The sequence below is a fragment of the Uloborus diversus genome, chromosome 6 (genome assembly GCF_026930045.1).
Source record: "Uloborus diversus isolate 005 chromosome 6, Udiv.v.3.1, whole genome shotgun sequence".
Lineage (NCBI taxonomy): Eukaryota > Metazoa > Arthropoda > Arachnida > Araneae > Uloboridae > Uloborus > Uloborus diversus.
In genome coordinates, this window is record NC_072736.1 from 105,981,952 (window position 1) to 105,998,105 (window position 16,154).

A 16,154-nucleotide genomic window follows, 5' to 3' on the forward strand; every position below is an offset into this window, starting at 1 on the left:
GAGGCGCAAGGGTGCACTGGCCTGCAGGCTAATAGGCCAGCCCACCTCTGCATGTGTAAGCAAGCTTGAAAAACCATAGGTAGCTTAAAATTAGGTTTTTTCTTTCTACATAAATATAAAAAGACAGCATTTGTAGTCTATTAGCACAGAGTAACAGCATAATTATGCATTGTATTTTTTCATAAACATGAATTTCTACAAAAATCCTTCCATAATATTTGGTATCATTTTGTTTTGTGTATGTGATCTAAAACATTCAATTTTAAATTTTTTTCAATGCATATATATTTTTTTTCACTTACCTACACATTGATTCCAATAATAATGTTGCCTGAAACCTTCTGGACAAGCACAGCGGTAACCGCCGACCATATTTTCACAACCATGTTGGCAACGAGAATCATCCTGGCATTCATCAGTATCTTGTACAGAAAGCAAGTGAAAATGAGTAAAATGTGCCAAAAAAGTAAAGTATTGAATTTCCAATGAAGAGACTAATAAAAAAACATTTTTTCATGTACAGTGCAACATGTAGCCAGGCCCGGCTCTAGGGGTAGGCGACCTAGGCGGCAGATTTTAGGGGCGGCAAATGTGTTGAAGTTGAAACATTTTTTAAAAGTTTGAATATTTGTTTCAGTGTCATAGGATTTACTGCTTTAATGCTGAAAAAAAGAAAAAGGAATGTGTACCAGTGCTTGGATGGATATGTAAAACATAGCTTGGAATTTAATTAGAAATTCAACTTAATTTTAGAGGCGGCAAATTGCGTGATTTAAGTCTGTTGAAAATGTCAATATCTGTCTCAGTGACAAAAGATGCACTACTTTAATTCTAAAAAGATAATTTAAAGTGGGTACCAGTGCTTGGATATGCAAAACCCAGTTTGGAATTTAACTAGAAACTCACTTAGCACTTTACTATTATCTTTATTTTATTAATATATTATTATTTTATATTACAATTCTTATTATTATTCAAGGTGGGGGCAGCAGAACTGTTAGAGCCGGCCCTGCATGTAGCTAAGTAGTGACACATTTTCTCAAATCAACAGCAATATTTATCAAAGATTCTGACTTCCAATTGTTTTAACGTATTTCTGCAATACTCTCATCTTACACAGTGTAAAAAGGTGTTTGATGTTGTGTCTGTATAATTTTACTGTATTGCCCTGCATTAGACGGCAGGCTGGAAACAAGTGAGGTTGACCAGCATGCCCTAAAATTAATTTTCAGGCATGACGGATAATACATGGTTCACGTTGCAAGTAAAAAAAAAATCATAGCTCAGTTCCCATCACAAAGGAAACCACAGTAAGGGAAAAAACAGGTTAGAGAACCAATAAGCTAGTAAAATGAGAAAGCAAGTTCACTAAATCTAGCATTCCTTAATGTACATGATATTCTACAATAGTACAACAGGTAAAACCTCACTGCGAAATTTTTTTGAATTGATCAATTGTGAAATCTTTCATGCAGTGCGATCTCTCAAGTGAAAGATATAGCGATAGTTGACGTTTTCGGTTCAAGGAACTTACAACTAATAACACTTTCGATGCTGATAATGTTTGTCAGGGCTTTATTTGCATGGGAGCTCATAGGAGTTGAGCTCCAGCGCTTCTTTTCAATTTTATGTACATTTTAACATTTTAGACAAAATTCAGCCCTTTTACCTGCAAATATAAGATCTGAGGACTAAACTGCAATGCTAAGCACAAAAGTCATATCTGTAATTGAGTTCAAACTGAGTGCTGTTTAAAGTTTTACGCCTCCATGTATTTGATTCACATGTAACTTTTTCATATTAAAAAAAAAAATCCATTGATATACAACCATAAAACATTGTATTTAAGTGCAATATATGACAAAGAGCCACCTGGTTAACGTAACTCAATTTTGATAAATAGGACAGATACGACTTTTGTGCTTAGCACAGCAGTATAGGACTCCTGTACTTCTTTTGCTGGAAATTAAGCCCTGATAGGCCAGTGCCAATAATCTTTGATAATTTTCTCCCATAAAAAAAACGTTTTTTTTTCACAAAACTTGGTGAAAAGTTACCTTTTTATGTCTCAAGTACACTGCAATTTTTTGATTTAAAGTATTTATTTTTTCTTATTTTTAATTTAAAAAAGAAAAAGCATTGTAATTTTCAATCGAAAAATCTCACGTCAAAATATCTGATTTTTAAAAAAAATCGGAGCATGTTTTTTTCATTGGAATCTCTACTTTCTGATGGTATAAAAAAACACAATAGTATGGGGAAATTTCGCAGAAAATGAAAAAACACAAAAAAGTTTGAATTAAAAAAAAATCATCATTACGTAAAACTTTAAGTTATTTATTAAAATTTACACCTTAATTACTCAAAAAATGTAAGTTTCCACGTTAAGTTGCTAAATTAAAAGATTGAAAATCCATGGAACATAGAGATTGCAAAAAACACGCGAAATTAGTTAACAAAAGTCGACATACAAACAGTATGATAATGCGCTTTTACTGCAACTACGAGCAAATCAGGCACATTTTTCAAACAAACTATAATGTTTTCATTGAAATCATTCTGTGTGTTTTGTTTTTGAATGTGCTGTAATTTGTTTTGTGTTATCTCTTGTACTATTTTATTTTGAATACCTTCACATATTCAATGCTTGGGTATATTAAAAAGAAAAGTATGAAAGAAATTTTTGATTAAAAAACGACCATTTTTCTGTTTCATTCAATTTTTCTTTAGGTTATGTTACGTTAAGCATACTATTTATGAAAGAAAATAATACTTTTATTTTATAGCTGATTGATTCAAATTAAAAGACACGTAGTATTTAATTTACCTTACTATGTAGATTCCAAAAGTTTAAATAAGTAAATTTGTCACGATTTACTTTAAGTAACTTAACCTGCACGAGTATGTTTATGAATGATGTTGTTCATTGCTTGAACGATCTTAGCAGCTGCTATGCAATAATCAGCAGGTAGTAACGCCCAGATCTTTTGCCTCTTCCGTACGAAATATTTTCTGAAGGCTACAATGTTCTACAGACCATTCAAGTAAAATGTTATCCTCACATATAGAATAGCGAATATCACTGATAGACTAATGCTCTGACGTCACCATGAAGAGAAGTGTAGACAAAAAACACAAAAAATTTGAGAATTTAACATCTGCTTTAATTCATCGAACTTTTCAAAGTCAACATAATGATGAGACTGCAATAGCTACGTTTTGTACGTCAAGACAGAGAAAATCAAAGGAAGAAAAAGAAATAAATAAAGACGTTCTCACATTTAATTTTCAATCTTTTTTTTAGCAATATTTCAAAAGAAAAAATATGATCCGTTCAAAGTAACAATACAAGAGATAACACGAAACAATTACAGGATATTCAAAAACAAAACGCACAGAATGATTTTGATAAAAACATTTAATTTGTTTGAGAAATGTGCCTGATTTAGTTACAGTAAAAGAGCATTGTCATACTGCTTGTATGTCGATTTTTGTTAACTATTTTTGCGTGTTTTTTGCAATCTCTATGTTCCATGGATGTGAAAAAAAAAATAGTTTTTTTTACTGAGAAATAAAAATAAAAAACCGAAAAGTTGGTTTTTTGAATTTTTTGCATAAATTTTGAGGTTTTCTGAAAATAGTGCAAATACAAAAGTTGTAGTTCTTTTTATTACCAACAACTTTGTCATTTACTTTTTTCCATAGGACTCTTAGTTTTGCCGGAAATCGTGATAAACCGATTTCCCCCTTAAACCCCCCTCACCTCCCCCCTTCCTGAACTCAGATCGTCTGCAAATTATTTTCTCTATTAATTCTATTATATTTTCTTACTTTTCTGATGGGTTTCATCCTGTACTAATTTTTTTGAACTCTTTACCATTTTCAAAAGTATTGGCCTATGATGTTTGCAGTAAAAATGAGTCAGGTTTGACTAGTGAAGAAATAGAATCATTTTTTAAATATTTTTTTTTAAGACTGAAAAATTTGTTTGTTTAGTCAAGAATCCAGATATTTAAACAAGAAGCAAGAAAAAATCAATATGTGTTTATGAATGAGGTGATTTTCTACAGCTTAAGTCATAATGGGCCAATAAAATGAATGATTCAGAAGTATTCATAATAATTGCGATTAGTTTATGATTTGCTTAATGAATTAAATTTCTTTTCGAGAGGTAAATTTATTTTTATGCATTGAGTAGCTATATCAAATTCTTCATGAAATAGCAAAATATTTTAAATTTAGGATCAGAAAGGTTTGCTTCATTTTATTTTCATGTTTTATGAAATGATTTGCAATCAATTAGGTTTTTTTTTTGCCAAAATCACAAAATAGTATGGTTTATTAATATTTTAATAAAATTAAGTAATTAAGTTTTACTAAGCAATATGTGTGGCTCACATTATGCTTTAAGATAGACATGTATTTACTATGTTTAATTAAATATATTTTTAAAACCTCATTTTTTCCGGCATCCCGGAAAGGACCAGGGCAGGGAGATTGAAAACCTGGTGACCCCATATGCAGCATGACAGCTAACGTGGGAGGCAATACAATATTATACTTTCAAAACTATTAAATCTATTAAGTATTCCAATCAAAGTCTTTGTCCTGAAATGATAAAATTATATTCCAATCAAATCTGATTTTCTCATTTCTTTGAAGAATATGTTTTCATAAAATGAGGCAGTGAAAAGCAAAGGGATGTAAGTGGACATTTTCAAGTTTTGAGTAAAACACGTTTAAGGATAAGGTCCAAGGTAGGCTTTTATTGAAAAGTTTTTCTAAATAATGCTGTATAACAGCACCTACAAGGGCTACTAGTACTATTTTTTGCCCCAAGACCGAGGAGAGATTCACCTACCATCTGCAATGGTTATCTCCAAATTTTTAATTTTGCCACTTACATCTCTTTGCTTCTCAGTGCCTCAAATGTACTTATTTCCTGTGATGTTCAATTTAAATTTCATGTTTTTCCTGCATATTCTGAAGCTGTAAATTCTGATTGCAGTACAATAACTGGAATGCCAATGTACCATATTTTTGAGGAGATGAAAGGCAAATTTTTTTGGGAATGAAAGGAACATCAGTTCAATAACAAAAAAGAACAGTAATTAGTTTTTAAGGAATTATTTTTACTTAAATAATAAATAAATATAATGAACTGAGAAGCATTGATATACTCAAAAAAAAAAAAAAAAAAAAAAAAAGAAAGAAAGAAAGAAAGAAATAAAAATAATAAATAAACAATAAATAACAAAATAAATAATAACAACAAAATGAGAAACTATTGATTAAATGAGTAAAAATATGACAACGTGTATATATGTACAAATAAAAGCATTTAAAAAGAGGTCAAAAATTCTGCAAACAGCTGTTTCGGGGTTAGAAAATCAAACCCCTTCTTCAATGCATAAAAAGAGAGCACAATGAAGGAATATTAATCAAATATTCTCTATCTTTGAAATATTTTACTCACCAATACAAAATTTTCCAGAAGGATCTAAATTATAACCTCTTGGACACAGACATTTGAAACTTCCAGGCATATTCATGCAAGTTCCACTAGGAGAACACAAATGTGGTTCATCTGTGCATTCATTGATATCTTAACGAGGAAAAAAAGCATTTTTAGAAAAGACATACTTGAAACATTTATTATTTACAAAGAAGTATACAAGCAACTCAAATTCAACAAGGAAGATTATTAGTAGACTAGAAAGTTGCCCGTCAAGGAATGATGGTGAAAATTGCTTCTACTCTTCTACATTTGAACAAGGCAATTGCCTGTTTAGTGATATTTTGATAGTTGAAATTTTAACCATAACTCTAGTGGATGAACTAGAATAGTTCAGTAGATAGCATTAATAGTTGACCACTTTTTGGTTTGTTCCCTCTCCTAAAATGACAGTCTAACCAGTAAAACAGTTAAGTGACCGGATCCAGGTCAGCCTAGTCAAAATAAAGCATTTCCCTGCATGTCAAACCATGGTTGCAATTCTTATAGACCATGACAATTGCTGAAACTCATGGCAATAAAGAGGGTGCTACTCAGGGCGGGATTTGGAAGTGTGGAGGCCCCTAATCAGGGTTCAAAAAGATCATATTTTTGAAAATATCCGATACTTTGATATATATATATATATAAAATTAAGCAAACAGAATTACAAAAATTAAACAAATTATAAATAACAAATGATGATAAAAAGGAAAAATGCAAACAGCTATTAAGTAGGAATAGAAAAAGAGTGAATCCAGAGCTCATCAGCCGTGGAGGATTCATTAATTATGGTCAAAAGACCAAAATTTTAACTATAAACTAGAAGAGAAGCTAGCTTGAGCTCTAGTTTATTGTTTTTAGCTTAGCAAGTGGTGCGTTTGCCCATTGTTACTCTATATTACATGTACTGGAGCTTAAGTACATGTACAATTCTCTTCTAGTTTATAGTTAAAATTTTGGTCTTTTGACCATAATTAATAAATCCTTCACGGCTGATGAGCTCTGGATTCACTTTTTTTCTATTCCTACTTAATAGCTGTTTGCATTTTTCCTTTTTATCATCATTTGTTATTTATAATTTGTTTAATTTTTGTAATTCTGTTTGCTTAATTTTATATTTACTTGGCTTTTTAGTTTTGCTGCGTTGCGCATCTATGGGCTCTTGGTGTGGTCTTTTCAATATTTTTCACTTTTATTATATATATATATATATATATATATATATATATATATATATATATATATATATCCGATATTTTCGACCCGTTAAAGTAAGGATATTTTGTAAAAATTTTATTGTGGGGGGCCCCTTTGTTGTGGAGGCCCCGGGGCAGTAACCCCACCTGCCCTCCCCTAAATCCGGCCCTGGTGCTACTGGGAACCCATTTCCATTTTGTTGCCATTGATTGGAAGATGCAGGGGTTCCCTGTGGCACCTCTTGCAGTCAAAATGGGCAATGTCCAATCAAAAATAAGGGAACTGTGAAATGTTGACATTGATTGGTGGATGCTTGAGCTGAATTGGTTTAACACAGAAAAGTAATAAATTGCCAAAGCCCTTGCGCCATATAGTGGGGCCAGGTATTTTTGAATATAAAATAACTTATATCATAAATTGATACTATACACTGCGAAATTTCAGCTCTAGTTTAACTCAGGGGTGCAAATGTACTCAAATAAAATTTTGTGAAGACTGAAATTTTCGGAAGCTCTAAAAAACATTTTAAAAGTTTTTTTTTTTTTTCAATATAATATTTAAGTTTTAGAATGTTGCCAGACCAAAATTTTCGGAAACAAAAATCCAAAATTTTCGGAAATGTAGGAAATTTTGGATCTTAAATATCCCTGGTTTAACAACAATATATTAATATTTTCATGCTTTTTGTCCCTAATGAAAAATAGAAAGTTGAGATAAGTTAAACTTTGGTAATCTAAGGCTGCAAAGGCTTTGTAAGAAGTTAAAAGTCAAACTTCCAACAAAAGTTTGAGAAAAAATGAAAAATATTCTAAAATCATGGGACAATCATTAATATGCAAGGCAGGACTGTTTTACAGAGAACAAATAATCTGTTGGCTTTTCATTCTGCTAAAATTCTCAACAAAATGGAATTTGGGGAAAAATTCAAATGGATATTTCAACATTAGTTGAGGGAAAGGCCAGGGAGCGTCTTGGAATAGTGGATCCATCGGCTGTTCCGGACTTTCCAACCAAGTTCTACTGTTGCCAGTTTTCGGCTTTTAACTGGACACAATTGCCTAATTGCTCATCTGTTTAAAATAGGACTGATGACTCACCGGCGTGCAGCCTATGAAATTCTGGACTCTCGATGAACTGTTACCATTTAGACACATGCATTGCAATTTAAGATTTTAATAAAATTGTCCAAAAGTAGTGGGAAGCCAGAAGGCAAACAACTTAAGTGTTTAACGCCTGGCATTTGTTTAAATAAATAAGATTGTAATAAAATTATAGTGTTATACCTCCAATCAAAGACTCAAAAGTTTTTTGGAAAGTAAAGCCTCTAGCTCCCTCCCTATATAGGCTCACACATACACACTATGTACTAATTATGCTTACCTAAACATTGGCCACCAGACTGGGTGAAACCCGACTGGCAAGTACATTGGTAACTTCCTTGAGTATTGACACATTGATTTTGGCAATCATGCAATCCAGTTTTGCATTCATCAATATCTAGAGAAAAAAAAAATTTTTAATGAAAAAAAAAAAAGATAACTGCAGAAAGAAAGTTTGTTCCATATGCACATTTCAAAGGCTCTACAATGTAAAAACATTACTTCGTTGAGCTCAGTTAATTTGACTGAACTCAGGAACTGTGACACAATTTATTAAAAATAATGTTTTGAGTTTGCTACATCCCCCCCCCCCATTGACAGAAAGCTGTGATCATGAAGATTTTTTCTTTCAAGATAACTCATGTAATTTACTAACTTTCTTTATCAAGAAGTTGAATTTGCCTATTTTTATGTATTACATTTCTATCAGCTTGAAAAACACATATTCTGCCAATATTTGATGTTGAATCATATAATCTAAAATTTAAAACAGCAAGGAAAAAAATAACGAAATCCTCCAGAAAAAGATTGATAAATTAATAAATGTACGTATAACACAAAATTTTTTATATATATAAAAAAAATCAATCAAATTTTAGCAACATTTCTTAATCAGGGTTTGGTGATATTGCTCAGGGTTTCTGAAGAAGTAGGAAAATGTGTCACAAATGGGAAACAATTTTTTTTCTGAATTGGTATCTTTGGAGAGAGAAATGGTGTGATTGTGCCAGGGAAAAAAAAAAAACTTGGGTTTTTGAATGGGAACCATGGAACAGAGGCATAGAATACGTAGAAGGTTCACAGAATGCAGATGGAATTTTGGGGTTGCCGTGGACATCATACAGGGCCTACTCCTCAATTTTTAACTAGTATCATAAGAACTGTATTGAAAATTTTGAGCATTAATAGTAAACTGTAAGAGATAAATGTTATAAAAACAAAGCAATCAACTTTTGAAAATCCAAATTGGTAGTACAGCAGATTTCGGTTAATAGTGAACCAGTAAAAAGAAGTATGAGACATTTATAACCTTGCACAAATATGTTGTTATCAATGTAATGTACGTGAATGGTGTTGAGGGATCTGGATCTATTTAAGTTTGCAATTGATTATGACTACATATTGTTTTATCTATCGATTTTGCTCTGACTTCAAACATCATGTTTAAGAGTTGTATCGATATTGTTTTGCTTTCTTGAGAAATTTCCATTTCCAGCGGCAGTTTTGAAGTCTGTTCCATTTTTTTTCCAAAATGTTTTTAATTTCATTCTTTTTAGTGCACATTAATTTTAAAAATATTATGGTGCAACAGAACATACATCAGAACTTTTCCTTGTCTTTTCATATGACTCCCTATTTAAAAAAATTTAAAAAAAAATCTGTCAACATATCTAAAACTTTGAGTGATTGACACTAAATCTAATCCTTGTTCCTCTCTGGGATTAATTTAAGTGCTAATTTAATTAGAACCATTTACAATTATTACAATTTCCCAAACAAATTTATATTTTACAGCAATACAAGTTACTCTTGATAAAAATCCTATGTCAACTTACTTGGACCTGTTATCTGTTATTGGCATTAATGAAGACAAAAATAACACTGACTAGAGCAATGATATTGAATGAAATTCATGTCTGCTTCAGAAAAGGCTTCATTAAAAACTTACATTTTGATTTCTAGTAATATTATTGTTTAAGCCAACCAACTTGTTCAACAATGAGTTTTATATCGAATCATTTAATAGGGAAATTACATGAAATTTACTGTTTTTAACCTGTAACTTTTATTCAAAAGAACAAATACGGTCAAACAAAGTAAGGCATCTAAGTTAGACCATACCCTATCCATTAAAAATGATTAATCAAAATCGGTCCACTAAGTTGGACATTGTTTTGACAAAAAAAAAAAAAACATACATGCAGTATGAACTGTAAACCGCCTCTTTTTTGAAATCGGTTTAAAACATGGTAAAATCTGAAGAATAGTGCTTTGCAAATTTCAATTACTCCAGTCTCTGATGGTCCCAGGGGTTGTATTTTGATATACGTCCTCAGTGCACTTGCTTGAGGTTGTTGGCAGATATTGTAGAAGATGAAGATTCGAGGGGGAACAAGAAAATAGGGACCAAAAATTATGAAAAAACGGAATCTTTTCAGATTTTTTAGAAAAATAGGATTGTTATGAGGCCTGAAAGAGGCGACAAAGGGGAAAGGTTTCAAAAGGCAACGGAAAAAACCGGAATTCAGGCAAAAGCCGGAAAAATCTCATCCCTGATCTAGGCTGCAATCTTGTCAAAGAATACAAAAACCCTGAAAAATAGCGACTTTCTAACTTTTATTACTCTTCCCCCTGATGGTCCTGGGGATTGCATTTTGGTATACATCATCAGTACACCAAAAATCAACTCCGGAGATTTTCATTCGGCTGAGATACTGAGGGGTAAAGAACCAGACTTGTTCTGTTGTGCAAACTGTCTTTAGTTGCATCTTTCTTTTCTTTTGTTTTTATTGGCAGGTGGGATGCTCCTGCATCCCTTGATATTATCACAATATTAAATAAACTATTTAGTTAGAGCAAATAGCTGCTTGTTTTTAAGAAAAATAAATATATAAAGAATTTTATATAAATGCTATTACCTCTACATGTAATATTGTCTGGGGCCAAAACGTAACCTCTCGGGCATGAGCAGCGGAAGCTTCCTTCCGTATTCTCACAAGTGAACTTACAAGGAGGAGGAACATGATCACATTCATTGACATCTAAATCAGAGAAAATACAGTTCTTGATAAAATTCTAATCAAGATAATTAGAGCCCAAATTTTTATAAACCAAAAACTCTTAAAAAGTTCTTTAAAAAAATTAAAAAAAAAAAAAAAACAAACTCTGAAATGAGCAAAATTTATCCTTAAAAAATGATCCATTAATTATAAACAGGAATAACAATAAAAAAATTAGTTCTTTTCAAAATTGACATATGTACTAAAATAAAGTAAGATAAAATGGTACATTACAGTTGTATTAAATTGTAATACAAAGTTAAATGTCAAAATAAAAATTTCCTCCCATAATCCCCCCCCCCCATTTAATATTTTCCTTTAAATTGCAACACACTGAAAAACTTCTATTTTATAAAATTAAAAGACAGCAGACTTCTTTTAGATTATAAGTTATTTTTTAAAATTTACAAATATGAAAGAACATCTCTTGTCTGAAGAAAATATTTGTATCAGGAAAACTTCTGATCAGTGTGACCAGAGCATATTTGAACAAAACTGTCTCGCTTATTAACAACATATACTCAATTTCTAAAAACAGTGCTTCATTCGTAAAAATAAGATTTTTTCTTTGTGGTTGTAAAGCTTTGTTTAACCCTCCGCGTACCGCTCAGTTTTTATATTCTCCAGTCCTGAAATATGGGTCACTTTTTTATATTTTCTCTCTTAATATGTATATATTACAATTTACATCTTTATCAGTTTTTCACAAATTATACAAGAACTTTATTAGCTTTTATGTTTACAAAAATATGTAGTACGGCCTTCGCTATTTCAGTGGGCAGGTTCATAATTTAAAAAAAACCATGAGATATTATTTTCAGATAAATGTAATATTTAATAGTTTATCTCAAAAAATAATACAGAAATTTTGTAATAAAACAGAAAAATTGAGAGAAAAATATCAGTTTACTTTTTTAGAATACACACATAAATGCATAATAATAAGCATCAAATGATGCTCTTTTAACTTAACGGGAAAATAGTAGGATCAGTATTGAAATAAGGGGAAAAAATTCGTTGCCCGTGATTTTCACGTGACCTGTAGTTGGGGACGAAACTGATTTCCTGCTCAAATTGCGAGAATCATACGCGGAGGGTTAACTCAGTGTCATGGATTATTAGACTTAATGACAGAGAGATATTTTTTAAGAGTTTGCAATATGAAGCGCAAAAGCTCAGAGAGAGGAAAAAAAAAAGAAAAGAAAATAAAGTATATGAGAAATATTTTAATGAGTAACGTGTCTCAGTGATTATCAATTTAAAATTTTGAAATAAAAATAAGCATACAAATTTAATTGTATGTAGCATTGAACTAAAAACCTGCCTGTTGTTTTTAACAAAACAAATTTAAAAAATATATGCATTGACTTATTAGTGCCACCACTTACTAAGAACAAAAAATCAACACAATTAATATACATAATAATTTAATCATTTGACTTTTATCACTATCAAATTAAAATTTTACAGGATGCAGAAATTAAGAATGCAATTGTAGGGTCCTTTGTTTGTCTGACACCTTTACAAATTCATTTAAATGAAGACAAGTATTGGGAATCTGCTCAGAATTTTTTGTGTTAAGAAAATCACCCCCACAAAAGTTTTTACATCAAATTGGAATTTTCAAACAAAATTGAACTGCAAAAATGAATTATCATTTGAAATAAGCGACACTTTTAACATGAAAATATTTTTTAAAATGTGTAAGTTTCTGATCATGCCATTTTCCACAGAATTAATTTCTTAGTGGGCTAATACTTCTCTTTTTTTTTCAGTCCTCATTTCATTTTCATTTATGGAAAAAGAGAGAGGGAGAGAAATCTTAGTTTTTGTTTTGAATATTTTAGGCCAAAATTTATCTATCGATCTTTTGGAAAACTTTAGCCTACCTAATGGTAAAATTAGCTTTAAATGACTAATTTTCAAAGTCAAAGAAATAATCGTTAAGCAAATACAAAATATATAAGAAATAAAAAAAAACAGCAAATGGTTGAGTCTAATTGTAGAATAGCTCAAGGTTAATTTAAAAAGTAAGGTAACACATACTGCAAAATGATTTTTATCTGACTTTACATACATTAACAAACAAAAAGTTAAAAAATAAACCTAACTAATTCAAATATTCAGATTTCATACTGTACTGTAGAGCATTACTGAAAGAATGAGAGAGGGAAACCATTTATAAAAATTTTTTACAATGGAGGGAGGAAAAAAGGCAATATAATTTTACACCTATGATTTCCTCTCAGAAACATATTTCCTTTTATAAAAAAACATCGAAAGGAAAAAAAAAAAAAAAAACGTTTTAGAGCAAAGTGAAGAATTCTTGATACAACCAACTAAAAATACTTCCCGTCATCTTAAATAATATATTGTCTTACCTACACATCTTATTCCAGAAAGATCTGGTTTATATCCTTTGTTACAAATGCAGCGATATGATCCCAGGGTATTGATGCAACGTCCATTTTGGCAAAGCTCAGGCATTAAGGAACATTCATCAACATCTGAAGAAATAAAGAATTTGACTAATAAGTAACAATCAAGAGTATTTCAATTATAAAAGAAAAATATTTTTTATAAAAAAATTATTAAAAGTTCCTGACTTATTATTACAACAAATGGACATTTTTGGAACAGAAAAAAGTCCTGATTGGAAACTTTATCCGTGGTGCAAAAAAAAAAAAAAAAAAAAGCTAAGAAGTTAATTTTTGCAATGTTTGTTTTATGCCTAGTGTTTTATGAAGATTCCTGCCAAGTGCAACAATAAAAAACACAGCAAAAAACAAAAATATGGCAATAATTTTATATACTATATGAAATATATCACCAAACAGGTTTATATTACACCTGAAGGCAATCTTGAATTGTTTTAAGGATTTACTATTTTTCACAAAAGAATATTTAGGAAAAGTATGCAAAAAATTTAACTTTTCTCAATTAAAAAAAAATCCTTACCTCTACCATCTTTATCAAATCCTACTCCATGTGGACAAAGCTCGTTATATTCATCTATAATATAAACAAAAAAATACCTATTAGCAAATTAAACGTTGCATTTTAAATTTCAATAAAATTTCAGTACAAATTAGAATTTCCACTTCAGTTCAGAAAAAAAGGACATTTGAAGCACATAAATGACCTTATTACAGTCACATTTATGTATGACTCTTTTAGTGACACATTGGTTGTAATGCCAATAAATCACTGGCCACAGCAGATATGAATAGAAGATAATGTTAAACTACCTTGCTTTTAATACCATAGTTGAAATATCAACATTGGTTTCAACATCATTTACCTCAATATCATTTATAATTTTATCCTTTTTTCAAGACAAATTTCTTAAAACTTAAATGGAAAGCAAGACAATAAAAGCAATACAATTGTCACCCTCATCCACAATCACCAGTTTTCACTAGAGTGATTGGATTTAGCCCTTAATTTGTACTGCCCACATGTTCAAATCCTGACAGTCAGGATCAGACCAGTCCGGAACTTTGAGGTTCTACTGCATTGACATGAGATCAGCAATACTTACAAAGACCATGGCAAAATACTCACTATTGAACTATAAAAGTGCTTATATCAGACTTAGGCAGTTTTTATTGAATTACAGAACACAACTCGATTTGAAAACTTTAAATTATATGTTGTTTTTAACGTCACCTTGTCTCACAGACGTACATTGGTACCCAGAGGTTTTCAAGTTTTTTTTTTTAAATTATTAATTTCAAAATCCTTTTAAATTTTAGCTTGGGAGCTATAAATTTACTCAAAATTGCTATTCATTTTATAGATAAAAAGATTTTTTAATACCAACCACTTCCTTTCTGAGGACATATTTCACATCTTGGTCCCCAAGCAGCTCCCATTCCACAGCAGCAATCAATCTTCGTCATCTCAGCGGCATCTCGAGTTTGCGAAGAACATGATGGGAGTTTGTAACAATTGCCAGTACGAACATCTGCAAGATAATATATTTTAGTATTTTACATAAAACAGACATGTTTTTAAGCTTACAATATTTGTGTAAAGTCATGCAGGTCAAATGTACCACTATTTGAAACTTCTAAAAATGACACACTGAAACAAATCATCTCGCAAATTTTTTTTATGAACTACATTTTGTGTTTAGGCAAAAGTAAAAAATCTAATTTTTTTTTTTTTTTAAATATGAGCTAATCTTTGTTATATTGCACAAAAAGTTGATAAAATCATCTCCGAGTTTTCTGAAGCCTACACGTAGTTGAATATAAATGCTAGTTTCCTTAATGGTTTCACGTTGATTGTTAGTTTTTTACACACCATGTCATTCATTTTTTTTAGTTCTCGAAAAAAGAAAATGTTTAACAGAAAATCGTCGACGACAGTTAAGCACAACTGTCATTTTTAATGTTACTTACATATTGTAATTTAGATTAGTGCATGTGCAGATACAGAAATAAGATTTGGAGGGTAGAACAGAAAGTAAAAAATGGCTCTGGTAAAAACTCTGAAAAGTGGGTAGACTATTAAAGAATTCATAGTTGAATTGAAGATCTACATGAATAGCACTAAAGTAAAAAACAGGCCATTTTCCCCTAAAATAAAATGGATCTGTTTGTTATCATATCATAAGTCACAAAGAACAATTGCTCAAGAGCAGTTGATTAAAAAATTACCAAATCTGGATATAACAGTTTTTGAGAGTTCAACATTTTGCACGGAAAATATCCATTTTAGCACAGACAGGAATAATTTTGGTTAAAATTTTTTGAGACCACTATGACAACAAATTTCAGAATCAGCACATAGGAAATTCAGATCACCTTGATCATTTATGAATGCTGCTCAAGGATACGTCAGGAAAATAACCACTACGGTAATCAAAGGCTTATAGTGAAGCAGATATAATTGTGCAATTTTAGTTGAATATGGAAAGATTAAATTTCAATTAATCTTTAAAGTTTATGAAGTTAAAACTAACCTATGCATTCTTTTTGATCTCTGGATGGTTCAAATCCATCATAGCATTCACAGCGGTAAGAGCCTCTGGTGTTAATGCATCTTCCATTCACACATACTCCAGGAGTTGTGCGACATTCATCAATATCTGGAGGAAAAAAACAAAGAAATTCATAATTTTTGAAAAATACTATTTAAAATGGAACCACTAAAATTTAATATAAATCAAAAATGCATAAAAACAATATTTCCGTGTGCAAGTAAAAGGCAGTAACTGCAAATTTTTAATTTTTCATTTTTTTGCACTTTTGTCATCTCTTGTACGTTTTCTTTATTGTACACTAGTGGCACTCG

At 30.8% G+C, this 16,154-nt stretch overlaps 1 protein-coding gene across 1 annotated transcript in view; it reads right to left on the reverse strand.

The window, feature by feature from the left end:
* Nucleotides 1-16,154, reverse strand: part of LOC129224910 (fibrillin-2-like) — a 201,630-nt gene that overhangs the window by 7,743 nt on the left and 177,733 nt on the right. Inside the window, exons 54-61 of the mRNA XM_054859456.1 lie at nt 15,823-15,948; nt 14,677-14,820; nt 13,812-13,865; nt 13,235-13,360; nt 10,713-10,835; nt 8,075-8,191; nt 5,477-5,605; nt 303-422 (exon numbers count right to left, since the gene is read on the reverse strand). Coding sequence (XP_054715431.1) covers nt 303-422; nt 5,477-5,605; nt 8,075-8,191; nt 10,713-10,835; nt 13,235-13,360; nt 13,812-13,865; nt 14,677-14,820; nt 15,823-15,948 — 939 coding nt within the window. The remainder of the gene's footprint in view (nt 1-302; nt 423-5,476; nt 5,606-8,074; nt 8,192-10,712; nt 10,836-13,234; nt 13,361-13,811; nt 13,866-14,676; nt 14,821-15,822; nt 15,949-16,154) is intronic.